Below are 13,206 nucleotides of genomic sequence, written 5' to 3' on the forward strand. Positions count from 1 at the left end.
AAAAGATACCAATGAAGCCGACCATTAATGACTAGTTCGAAGACCAGGAGCGGTCTGATCAAATAAGGGGTCAGACCGCTCTTAGAAAATGAAAGAAAAGCAAACTCTCATAGTTCGGAGCCCAGCTCCAACTACTTCTTCGTAAGTGAGGTGAGGTACTTCTTTCGGTTTGAAAAGGGGTCGCCCTTTTTTTGGTTGAAGTAGCCACTACTTTGGTCGTAGTCAGTTTAAACACATAAATCCAGTCCACTTACAGTACAGCCATGTTGATCAAAATGCAAAAGTTTCATGACTTGACCAGTCACTCGTCCTCGTATTAGAAGATCATCTCACCCTGTGGTCGACATTCCATTCCCCTTAGTCGTAGGTGCTCATTCGATTTTGATTTGAATGGGCCGGGTCTCCCGAGGCGAGGTACATATGGCCGGCCCTTCGGGTGTCTCGGTGATACAAACAAAGAAAAGACGAATTCCAATCACATCCCCTATCACAACAAGCCAATCCGAGGAAATAGAATCGAATAATCTACCAGATTTTTTCTTCCTGTTGATTCCGCCCGACAATCAAGCTGCACTTCCTTCTAACAAGTGGCTAAGAGTTAGCAAGCAACCTTGGCCTCTTGGCAGGAGGTTCGCAGCCCCCTTCCTTTCCGGCCCGGCCGCGGTACGGCACCTGAACTCGAAGCTACGATCAGATCCGATTGGATTCCACAGATCCAGTCGATTGGGTCTGGTCCTATCCGACCCAACCCCAGAACTTCGAACGGCCGGCATGCTTTGGACGGTAGAACGGGGAGAGGGGGAGTCGTGCCCATTCTCTCTCCGGGCACGAGCAGGAACATCAAAATGAAAGACCGAAGACATGTACATGACGGAACGACATATTCCAAAATACGTGATCTGATTTGTTTGATAGGCTGCCTGCAAAAATAGTTTACCGACCGCATAACAATTCATTCTTGTGTGTAGCGCGTGGGGCCATGTCGCCCGAGCGATCATAGTACGGCCGCTCATCAAATATCAAATCAATCTGTAGATCTCACTTCCCTTCCCCCATACCATATCCGGAAGGGATAGCGTATCTACAGAAGAGAGAGTACGGGCCCTTACCCTTAATTTAGTTTAGACGCGGATCGAATGCCTTTACGCTATAGGCTGTGTTAAGCATGCTTCTTTGACAGAAAACAAACTATTTTTCCATGACAACAGTCGCGACTATAAAGGGCGGGGCGGTAAGCTCTCTATCTATCAACAACAGGGGGGGCTGTTCTCCTTTGTCAACGCTACGTTGGACTGGGGCGAGCGGAATTCTGTAGAGGCTCGAAGAGGGGCTTACTAAGCGAAGGGCCGAAGGCGGCTTTGCTATCGAGACTACTATACCACCGAAGGGCGGCAGGCAAAGCTACAAGGATCTCGTGCGGCTTTCTTTGTTCTCATGTCAGAGTGAGGGGCCTTATCCATCCGCCAATAGAGCCGGCTTTTAGTGAAGATCCGCTCATATGCTGCATGAGGGGCGGCAAAAGGCGGCTTTGCTCATGAGTTAGCGATCAAGCGGAAAAGGACCTGCTGGTTTCTTGTCTTTCTGGAGCAGAGCAGCCTTGCTCGTAGCTCCCTATTGATATAAAAAGGGATGAAGGATGAAAGAAAAAATAAGAAGCAAGTCTTGAGGGAGTAAAGAACCACCGTTAAGTGGTTCTGCGCCAAGTGCGATCGATTGTCCTTCCTTTATAGATTTGTCTACCGTAACTCCACTCAACCAACAAAGTTCATTCCATACTCAAAGTGGAGTTACCGTACAAACCTGAATATCTATAAAAACGAAGGGGGAAGAGTTTTGACTGAAGCCGAAAGGTATCCTAAAGGAATGGTAGCACCACAATCCACCTAGACGCGGCCATCATAAATGGTTCCGGCGACGGCGGCGTAGGCAGGTTCGGGATAATCCATTCAATCTTCTTCTTTTTTTTCTCTTTTTCTTAATTTTCCTCTCTCCGTTTTCGCTATGGAACTCCCTCTTGAAAGATTTCCAGAAACTCGAGTCTTATTTCCTCTTCTTCTTTCGGTGGAGCTTCCTCTCGTTGTTCTTCTTGCAGCCTTATCCCTTTCATTCTTCTCTTCCCTTAGGATCGCCTTTGGAAGTCGGAACGTAGGAGTCATGATGATCCAGTGGGAGGGATCTTCCTCACAAAGCCAGAAAGTCTTAATAGCATTAATTGTAGTGATGGTAGGGGATGTTGGAAATCGGACACTTCCTCGGCCCAGCATGTTGAGACCGGAGCGTGACTAGGGAGCAAGCTCTTAAAAACTCCCATTTTCTCGTTGGGGTTCTTAGGAGCTTCCTGTTCATCCGCCACGTTGATTTTTCCTTCTTTTATGAAATCTTGGATTTTGTGCTTCAAAGTCTAGCTTGCATCCGTCGCATGACCCGGTCTCCCCTCATTGAGACCTAACAAAATTATGAAAATTCCTTTCACCCCCACCCCCCAGATACATACATACTTTTCTTCCTTTTTCCCATAAAGCTTCCTTTCCGGAATCTTAGCTCTTCTCTTTCTTATTTATTAAGACTACTATCACTTTAGAATGATAAACCGAGCCTACTGAGAAAAACCTTAACGTATCAGGGTCGTACGCCTGGAACAAAAAGGTTCGTCGTACAATTTCGGCGATTACTAAAATAAAGGAGTATATCCCTCTCCCTTAGTGTCTTTCCACTTCCGTCGTTCGGGAACAAACACTTCGCCCAATTCTTTTGAATCCCGGCCCGGTTTATCCCCACTAACCAATTAATTACGTTACGACCACTGAACAAACTTGGTTGACGAACATGGTTTATGCGCCGCTAATGTAGCGGCTTGTCGAGCATTTGACAAACTCACACCATCCATTTCAAATGGGATTTGTCCCGTGGACACACGAGCAATCCAACCCGTAGGATTTCCTTTTCCTCTTCCCATTCTTACTTCTGTAGGTTTCCCGGTAATAGGGAGATCTGCGAGAACTCTTACCCATATTTTACCATTTCTTCGGAATTGTCCGCTCATAGCACGATGGAATTGTCCGATTATAGCCCGACGCGCTGCTTCAATGGCTCGATATGAAAGACGACCAGCTCTACAACTTTTAGTGCCATATCTTCCAAAACCAAGTTGTGTACCGTCCGGTTTGCAACCCCTACTACATCTGCCTTTACGATATTTACTATATTTCGTACGTTTCGGATATAACACGTCCCTTTTTTTTTTTTTTATATGAAATCCACACTTTGACACCTGAGATTCCATAACGAGTAGATACTTCCGCAGGAGCATAATCGATTTTCTGGTTAAATACATTACGAGATGTTTTTCCATACTTTCCGCATTCAGTTCTAGCTATTTCCGCGCCTTCTGATCGACCTGAACAACATATACGGATCCCCTCAACCCCTTTTTTCATTACTAATGGAATATCCTTCACTATTTTACTAAAAATGGAACGAAATGATCTTGTTTTGTTTCTCAGTTGAAAAGAGATGTCTTGAGCAATCGGAGAAGCACTTTGATAAACAGATTTGATCTTGACTGACTCAATTAAGGTATTAGTCTTTGTTCTATTAGACAACAAAGATCGCATTTTTTTCACTTCGTTCAAATAAGAGTTGTACCCATACGGAATTCTTCTGTTTCTCAGTATGATCTCTATCATCATCTCTATTCCCTTTATCAATTCTCCTATCCCACCTAGGTCTATGAATTTCTCTATCAATTCTATTACCTTATCCTTACCCATGAGGTTCCAACATTTGATCCTTAATTGACCTAGGAGTTGTTCCCGGGTATCCTCAAAAAAAAGGTTTTTATACATCCCAACCCCATCCCTTGGAAAGAAAAAGGTAGCACCGAAGAAAGGAAAGAGCGAGATGGTTGTTTTTGTTGTTCCCGCGAAACGAAGATCATTCGCTTGGCGAATGAAGTGGGTCAACCTCTTTTTGGCTTCGGCCAAACACTTTTTCTCGCTGGTCGAGCTTTCTACAAAAAAAGCGATGCGAGAACGTATTCTCTTATCTAAGCTTCTTCCCTGTGTATTCGCTCCCCCCATCGTAGATGGTTCAGCCACGCCCGGTGCCACGAAATGATTGAGAACTACGACGGGGTCGAAATGCATTTTGTTCTTTGTATTCAATAAGTATTGCATGACCGAATAATTCAAGGAGGGGCGCACTGCAGGGAGGGTTCTTTTAAGTAGATGACTCGTCGGGCCGTCGGAGCGGGACTTCTTTGGGAAAAAGAACTTGAATAACTTCGTTTTTCTGAAGGAGTCGTCATTTTCTATCAGGAACGCTATGTCATTTACAACTCCGGCATATTTCGGATGCTTGAAGGCCCCGCTGACGCGAAGTGATTTAGAAAGATTCTTCTTGATCGATGGTGATCGGTCATGGTATCCATAGCGTTGCTTCTTTTTCGGCCAAATCCGTCTTTCGTTTTGCTTTTCCCGGTCGTCGAGCCTGATCGACTCGACTCTTTTCTCTGCCTCCCGGCCTCTCACTTCGTTTCGTTCTTCTTCTCTTGAGTCGCTTGAATGAAGACACCCGATTGGCCCGACTTTCCCAAATGCCCACCACCGGCCCTTCTCCTTTCCGGGTTTGGATTTTTCGCGTCGTTTCAGTCGTCGTGGTCGACGAGGAAGAAAGAAATGAATGAATGTTCTTTTGGGAAAATGTAAAATAATACACCTACCGAGACGAAAGCCAAAGGTGAGTCTCGTAGGTGGACGTATCGAACCGAAATAAGATCTCAGATTGACATCTTGATACAGTGATTTACCATAATAATAAATAGAGTCAATGGCGACTCCGCCGTGGGAAGAGCCGCTTCTTTCTTGCTTGATAGGGGGGGCTTCTATTCACCAACGCAGACTAAAAGTGCTCTCCGAACCGTGCTGGATAGTCACCCATCACACGGCTCTCAAACCCAACCAGTGGTGGATCCCGGGAGACAAAGTCAAAGCGCTTGATCCTTTGCCCCATACTTTGAGATGCTCCTCCCCGCCGATCAAGCAGCGACGCTACTCGTGATAGGCTGAGTTTTAAGCCGCTATCGTTCGGTTCGAATAAGTCAAGTCCCTTCGGTCGGTTCGCTCAGGTGGTCTTCCCTTATCTTCCCTAACGTTCAGAGTTGTTCTGGTTTGAGAAAGGAGCACGCACCGGCCGAACGCTCTGAATGAATAAGAAATAGACTGCAGAGGGAATCAATGATTCTTATTCCACCGAGTTGAAGCTAGCAACATGTCCATTACACACCGGAGGTTGGTAAGAACTGAGGGACAATGCCCCCTAACCTAAGTGGGCCTACCAGCAAAGCAACAGGTACTTGATCGGGCGGGGGAGCGGTTTGGTTTCGTGCAACGCCCTCGCAGCAGGAAGAGGCTGTTGTCATTTGAAAGGAAAAGCCTCTTGTTTGTATAGGGTTCCAAACCTGCGCACCCCTAAACTAAAAGCTTTGAAGCCCCAACTTTTTTTATGGGATATTTGAAGAAAGAAGCCCCTTCATTATTATTAGTAGTAAGAGTAAGGTTTTCAAAAGGCGTAGACAAGCTACCTTTATGAAAAACCTTTGAGTTTAGGGGTAAGGGGGCGCTAACGAGCAAGAAAAGGCCCCTTCCTATATCGAGAGATAGGCTAAGGCGCCTTTACTATCTAATAGTGGGCCCCTCTTTCCTTTTTTGTTATTGAAAAAGGGGCAACTTTCTCGCTTGTTGCTTTAGAAAGATGGCAGGGGCGCGTTAGCGCTTTACTAATAGTTTTCGAAAGTCGACGGCTCCTCTCCTTTCCTACGAATCTACAACTCTCTTTACTGAGAGAGACTCCATCCATATCCCTACTAGTGGATATTCAGAATTTTCCATTCTATCATTTGTTTGACAGCTTTTTCTAGGCTCCATTTTTGATAGGTTTTCGGTCTTAATCAAGATAGGTCAGGGGCGCGTCGGAACGGTCGGTGGCTGCTTAGTCTCATCCGAGAGTCTAATCTCTTTGTACTGTTTTTTTTTTCAAAGAAAAAAAAAAGAAAGAAGGGGGTCGATTTAGGCTCCTTCCCTTCCACTGCATAGCTGCGCTAGCAGGTACTACGAGCCCTCTGTCCCACGCATCTAACCTGCTCGCGTGGTTCACCGGTTCCACCGAAAACTCTCATTTGTTGAAGGGGAGCATAGTGCGCTTTAGGCACCGAGCGAGAAACGTCTCTTCTTTCGTTTCGGTTTATTCACTGATCTGAAACTTAGCACTTGTTTTCTTATTGATTCCAGGGGCGGCGGCGTTCTTGAATGAAGTCGAGACGAACCGAATTAGCACTTCTCAGATCAGGCTAGGCCTCTCCAGCGGAGCTGGGCGCCGGGGCCCTGGATGCGCTAGCGATCAGCACATAGGGGAGTGGTTGCCCGGGTTTCTCGGCCTGGTATCCTGCACCTCGCGTTCATGATATCTACATTCAACTGTGCCCCGGAGACACGGTCGAAGCACGCCCAGTGTGCTTCTTTCACGACATGCTCTGGTCCCGGGTGTCTTCCAGTGGTCTTCTAGCGTTAGAAGAAGTCGTGTCCGTCCTGGACATCCGCAATGTCCTCCCACGCTTTTTTTATTTTCAATATAGGACAAACTGAAGGAAAAGACTGACCCATTCGGTGACTTTCGCGGTCGCCCTCACTGAACCGACTTGAATCTGAACTACGATTCAGATCAAGTCTTACCGAAATCGGATTTCCTTTTCGTGCCATATGCGCTTAGACTTGACTTTATCCCCCTTTTTTTCCCGGTCCAATATTTGTTCTCGAAAGTCTTCGTTTCCGTGTCGAAGCAAACTCTCCAAATTTATGACCAACCCTTCCTTCAGTGATCTTACAACGAACAGAAGTTTTTCCATTGTAAATTCGTACGGAGCTATCAACGAATTCCGGCAAAATCGAGGATCTACGTGACCAAATTTTCCTGTTCAAAAGAGGATCTCTCTTCTTCTTCATTCTCAACAGGAATGCATCAACAAAACTGCCCTTCCATATAGATCGTCGTGGCATGAACTCATTTCTCCTTTTCCCCACCCCTGCCCGAAATCCCGCTTTGGTGGGCTTCCCTCAAGGTGACACCGAAGGTCTACCTCCTTTAGTAGCTCGGCATCGGGAATCAATGAGTTTTTCAACACCCGAAGGTAGCCGCACAAGCCTAAGAGAGAGTGTAGGGGGTGCAGGTTCCTTCATTATTTTAGCAAAAGTTCCTGCGGCTCGAGCCAGCTTTGCGCTTTGACCTGGATGACATTCTATATCATGTACCCATGTTCCTATACGTATATCGGCGAATGGTATGCAATTTCCTATTTTCGAATTTAGATCAAGTATCTCGTATCTAGTTGCAGGGGGGCGTGGCCAAGAAGCAGCCAGCTGACTGCCCCCTTCCATTCGGCCTTTCTTCGCTGTGTGAATAAGGTCTTAGTATGTATGGCCATTCTGGGCGGGTCGCAATAAGTCGCTGGTCGAAGGTTTGGACCAATCGCAATTCATCACCATCTTGCCCGCTTCCAATTGATGACTGGCTATTAAATAAGTGTTGACCTAAGTCCCTGTGCTGGGGCTCGGCTCCCGAACCGTACGTGAGCTGCCTCGTACGGCTCTTCCTAAGAACTTAAAGCCCCCTCTCTCTAAATAGAAAAAAAAAGACTTTTTCAAAAAGCCTTCGCCCTATCTTACTAATAATAAGAAAGGGGCTATTATTAGAGAAACAGCTTCGTTCCTTGACTTCTTTGCTCAGTCAAGCTTCCTTGTTCCTTAGTGTAGTCTCGGTCCATAGTTTAAGACTCCGTTCCAACTAGCCTACCTAGTATATATCCACAGTTGACGTGACTCCGTACCGACGCCTTTCCCTTTGTAGACGGCTAAGTTACTTCGTAACCTTAACGTACTTATTTTCTTTCGTACTTTCTTTCTTACTATATCATATCATAGGCCTTTGTCGGGCTTTCGTCCCTTCGCCTATAGGCGAAGGCTTGGCTTCGCTATCGCTCATGACTTGGTATAGAGTCCGTGTAGTCGTCGGCCTTCCCACCGGAAGGCCTATGATATAGTGGTCGGCCTTTCGAATGCCTCCTTCCTTACTTTTCTGAGAGGCCCTTTACGACTATAAAGAAGAGGGGGCTGTTCACCTTTGTCAACTTAGCTATTTTAGTACTACTCAATACTAAAACAAAGGCTTTCGGGGCTCCCAGGCCGGGACGTCTGGCAGAATGCTTGGCTCCCTGCGCCAGAAGCGAGACCCGAAGGGTTAGCTTCTAGAAATAGATAAAATAGGCATTAGGCATTCTGAGCTGGAAGGAGGCAAGCAAATGAAGGGAGGCATTACGGGCCGACTACAAGAAGCAAAGCTTCGTAGACTCGACAAGTCGCTTATAGAATGCCGACTACTAAGGGAAGACTTTCCACTTCATTGAAAAAGGGAAGGGGGGGGGGAGGGAAGCGAAGCTTAGCGAGCTTTCTGCCGGCCGACCACTACATAAGCCACTGGCGGAGAAAGCTCGAAGAGCTCCCCTTCATTCGTTGCTAAGCCAAGGTCCCAGGTCTCCGAGTCAGCCCGCGCTTTTTCGAAGAATCCTGCACCCATGGGCATACGGCCTGGCAGGCCTTCCCTTTCCGCCGGAGCTTCATGGGCGTTGCCCCGTTCCCCAATCAGATGTTTGGATGTGAGCTATACTCCGCGAGGAGCCAAACGGGCGTATGGCCTTGCCATTTGACCTCTCTTCCCGTGTGACTAGGAATGCTCAGTGACAACCTCTCAATTGTCACCGCCTGGCCTCTCTTGCTACCACGGTAGCACCTAGTGTGGTCAGCACCAATCGTGTTCGGGTCACGAAGCTTACACTCATTCACATTGGTTCATCCAGCTATGCCCCGGGCCTTTTGCTCTTCTAACGTAAAAGGTGGCCGGCCATTCGTCAACGCCCAGGAATCCGCTTGACATCTCAGCGGCGGGATTGGATACCCGCATCCGATCGAAGTTCCATTTTAGTGCCCCCCTAACATAAAGGCGAGCTTTTCTAGGTGGGTCGCTTCGCGCAAGACATTGCTTAGGACCAACGGGTCACACGACAGGTGCACGATTGACTTTGCACGCTCCATCCTTCGGCCCTGAGCCTATCGGCTTGGCAGGCAAGCTACCTTGATCCGTCTCTGGTTTCGATTCGTTAGGCTCAGCACCTCCAACAAGCCCTAAAGTCTCTTGCCGCCTAAAACTCCGCCAAGAAAGCGCAGCTTTACGTTTAATCCTATGTGCCCAGAGAATGCTATGCGTTCTCCACTTTCGGACCTCGCAAAGAGAGAACGTGTTTTTTCCTCTGAGTTTAGCTCTCATTCGCGGAGCGAAGAAAGCGGGCTTTGCCCCAGCTACCGCTATCCTTGGGAAACCAAAAGAGCTACCGAAGGAAAGGGATGCAGTCTCTCCCTTGGTCTTTTGAGAGGAGAAGGCAGAGAAGAAAACGTCCTTCGCGCAAGTTTTTTTGCTTCCTGCGCCCTTACTAGTACTAGTAAAGGGGCTCTTCGACCAAGGGGGCATCCTGGTAGGAAGGCCGACCACTACATAAGCCGCCATCAGTCCAGGAGAGAAGCAAGCTACCTTTCTTTGATCCACCTTCCCGGGCGGGGAAGAGAACGAAAATAGGCCGCGGATGGTGGTCGTGGTAGGTTCGAGGATCTTACGCGGCGGAGCGAACTCCTCTATCGTCTTGCATTTCCTCTGGCGGACCCCCTCGATCCATCGTACTGGAGCGATCCGAGAAGAACGATTAGGGTCATATTCTATTCTTTCTACAATGCCCATAGACGAAGTGCTTCGTTTCAGATCAATTCTTCGCTGCAATCGCTTCGATCCACCCCCTCGGTGAAAAACCGTAATACGCCCTGAGGAATTCCTACCAGCAGACTTCCCTGTACTCAAAGTGAATTGTCTAAGTGCTCTCCCCTCTTGGCTTTGTCTCATTGTCGAGATCGTAATCATTCGATTCCGCCCCTACTCAACTAAAAAAAGGCAGGCTAGCTCCTACTCCTTCTTTCTTCTCCTTCATCGTCGTTGGTCCTTTTGACATAACATTCTCGGCTGCCTCCGGTCCGGTAGGAAAGAAACCTGTAGCCAGTGACTAGTTCCGCTATGGAGCTACGTGTTCTGTTTACGCGCTACTAAGCACGTCGAGACTCTCTTTCGAAAGTGAGATCACCACTGGCTTGAAGAAGAGGGAAAGATCACTCCTAAATGCAGCCTTTCTCTTATATACGATACCAGCAGACGCACCCCTGCCTCCCTCGCTGTCAAAACTCTCCTCTCCAGTGAGACCAGCCACCTCCTTTCCTTCAACTAATTCAAGCGATTCCGTCAGTAGGAAAGTCATCTCACTGAACATTGGATTATATATACTGAAAAAAAACAACGCAAAATCGAAAGTCCAATATAGATATACAACGAATATTCGTCCCCTTACTAATAAGAAAAGAAAGTGGCTTTTCTTCTAAAGTGAGGAAAGGCTCTTAGCAACCGATGACCGGCTCAATGAGCCGCCTTTGGGCGATGGCCAATCTCTTACTTAAAGAAAAATCGTCACATATTTTTTTAATACGAAATTCTGAATGACTGACTTTTTTCAGTAAAATGAATGACTTGCTTCTTCCGTTTTCTTGCCTGCGCTAACGCCCCGCTACTATACTGGAATATATAAAGGAAGGCCTTACCCGGACCAATGGTTCGTAGACTCGGAGTAAAATTCTTGAGTCCTAAGGCCCTATGCCTAGGTGGCGACTCTAAACCCCTTTTTCTCCTCTTTTGATAGGGCTTTGTGGCCAAAGTCGTGATGATGTGGCAAGCGGTGCCAAACAAAATGCGGGCGCTACTGCTGGCGACTCCACTGGGGAATAGAAGCCTAAAATTTCTGGTTTTTGGCTTCTCAATAGCTTGACTTGAAAATGAACCAACATTCCCATTGTTCTTGTTTCCTTTGTTCAAAATAGAATATGTAGAAACTTAGGGTTCACCTATTTTCAATAAGCACACACCACCTCACTACACCTAAGCATTGCATGCATTTGCATCTTGCATATAGTCCCGAAATAGGAAAACCCGGTGGGAAGTCTTGGTTGCTACGGTCCAGGGAGCCGAGTCAGACCATCCCCAAAACCCACCACCTGCTGCCAAGTACTCCTCTTAGGAGGGTATACCAAAGTGGGAGTGCATAGTACCGCTTGACCAGTCCTACGTCCTAGGGATGAAGGGCTGGGAGGTATATTTTGAAGCCCCCATTGCAGTGGGAACCTTAACTTGTCCTACTAGAGCTTAAATTCAATCATGTAGTGGCCATAGAACTACTGAACACCCAGTAGGATGCACCTGAGCACTAAGCAACACTATGAGATAGGTGATTTTGTTTTTTTTATAACATCATTCCATCCCGCAAGAAAGTTCCCCTTGAACCGTCCTGGGTCCGCCCATCTCGCCGACTGGTTCGTGTAGAAGAAGTTACACCCCCGAATTCTTAATCTCCCATTGTAGCTACTATGTCAGATGAACCCGAAATCCCGGTTCCGCCTGAACCAACCACTTTCGACATTCTCAAGGCTCTGTTGGCCCAAAAGGAAAGCTTGAACCGGGCCATCAATAAGTCAGCTCCTTCTACTGCACCTCAAGCACCTCCGGTTCAGGTCTTTGATGATTGTGACCAATATGCTGAAGACTCTCCCGACCCAGGACAGCCTTTTTAATTTAACAGGCCACAGCCCTTCCTTCCCCTAAAGCCAGAACTGAAATGGAAAAATGGTTGAAAGAACAAGGGGAGCTGCTAGCCAAGTTACAGGAAGAGTTGCAGAAAGTAAAGGGTCTAGAGACCATGGGCTCAACATGAAGGGATTGACCATTTTTCCAGAGGAAAAATCTCCAGAAAAGTTCGACGATGCCTGACATAGACAAATACGATGGAACTGGCTGTCCTAAGACTCATCTGCTGCTGTTTTTCTCAAATGTAGGTTCTATGAGGCTCACTCAGAAGCAGATGGCCAAAATCTTTCCTAGAATTCTTAGTGGGGCCGCTGGGCGATGGTTCACACAGATTGACAAATCTACCCTTAAATCCTGGGATGACATCGCCAATGCTTTTTTGAAACAATAGAAAATTTTAACACCCCGATTAAAGTAACCAGAAGAGGGCTGGAAATGACTCGCCAGCGACCAAATGAAAGATTCACGGATTTCCTGGCCCGTTGGCAGGCCAAAGCTGCCCAAGTGATCGATCTCCCCCCAGAAAAGGAAAAAGTGCGGATAATGATCAATAACATGAGTAGGCAATACCATTACTATTTCGATTTCCAAGGGATGATTACTTATGACTCTTTGATTGAAGCAGCCACTCGTATTGAAGATGCTATCTACAATGGGACTCATGGATCACAGGTCAAAGAGGCAGATCCAAAAGGAAAGAAGATAGCCCTGGGGGGAACAAGCAAGAACAGTGAAGTCAATGTCTTGTCTGACGTAAAGCCAAAGACACCCAGGACTTTCACTCCGTTAGGCATAACTCTCGCCGCGCCTTGGAAAAGCTTCAAAAGCATGGTGTACTCACGCCTCTTCCCCCATCTCCGCCACCAGATCCTCTTCCTCCTAGGTACAAAGCCAATGCCTACTGCAACATCAGACAAATGGCCAAAATACTGACCGGTGTTTAAGGCTGAAACATGACATCCAAGACCTTATTGATTCAGAGAAAATTGAGCCACCAAGGGCAAACCGCCCCAATGTCACTACCAATCCCCTACCCACTCATGCTGTACCTCCTCCTGCCAATATAAACATGATCGAGCCGACATTTTCGAGTTGGGATCCGTCTCTCCTTATCACGCCAGCCGGAGAAAAGGGAGAAACGGATGGTAGAGACATGATTGGAATCCGGGAGACGAGATTGAGCCCCCACCTCGAGTTCACATGCTCCGGTGGGATGATTTCTACGACAATCTCCCAACCCCTGAACAACCCCTCCAATTACTCCCGGAAAGCCCAGAAAGTGAAACATTTATCCTTTACCCTCGCTCGAATTCCTCAACCCTTTGATGAAAGCCCTAGTTGCTCGGACCCTACAGACCTAAAACCCCTCCCCGCATCTTTGTGGATGGACTCCGACGAACTGGATCAATACGGCACCAATGATGATATGGG

At 47.2% G+C, this 13,206-nt stretch overlaps 2 protein-coding genes across 2 annotated transcripts in view; both read right to left on the reverse strand.

The window, feature by feature from the left end:
• Positions 1 to 3,974, reverse strand: part of LOC148208987 (LOW protein: cytochrome C biogenesis ccmF-like protein) — a 4,935-nt gene extending 961 nt beyond the window's left edge. Inside the window, exon 1 of the mRNA XM_088117116.1 lies at positions 1 to 3,974. This exon is cut by the window's left edge and continues 961 nt beyond it. The gene's annotated coding sequence lies outside the window, so the exon portion shown is untranslated.
• Positions 3,975 to 8,513: 4,539 nt separating this feature from the next.
• Positions 8,514 to 12,311, reverse strand: LOC111025847 (Nucleic acid-binding, OB-fold-like protein). The gene is given in 4 exon segments (XM_088117126.1): positions 8,514 to 8,552; positions 8,554 to 8,698; positions 8,700 to 8,772; positions 9,120 to 12,311. Coding segments are annotated over 4 exon segments (1,152 nt in total). The 5' UTR covers positions 10,015 to 12,311.
• Between the last annotated feature and the right edge of the window lie 895 nt (positions 12,312 to 13,206).

This window comes from Momordica charantia (assembly GCF_013281855.1).
Source record: "Momordica charantia cultivar OHB3-1 chromosome 9 unlocalized genomic scaffold, Mcharantia_2.0 BLBB01000009.1, whole genome shotgun sequence".
Classification (NCBI taxonomy): Eukaryota; Viridiplantae; Streptophyta; class Magnoliopsida; order Cucurbitales; family Cucurbitaceae; genus Momordica; species Momordica charantia.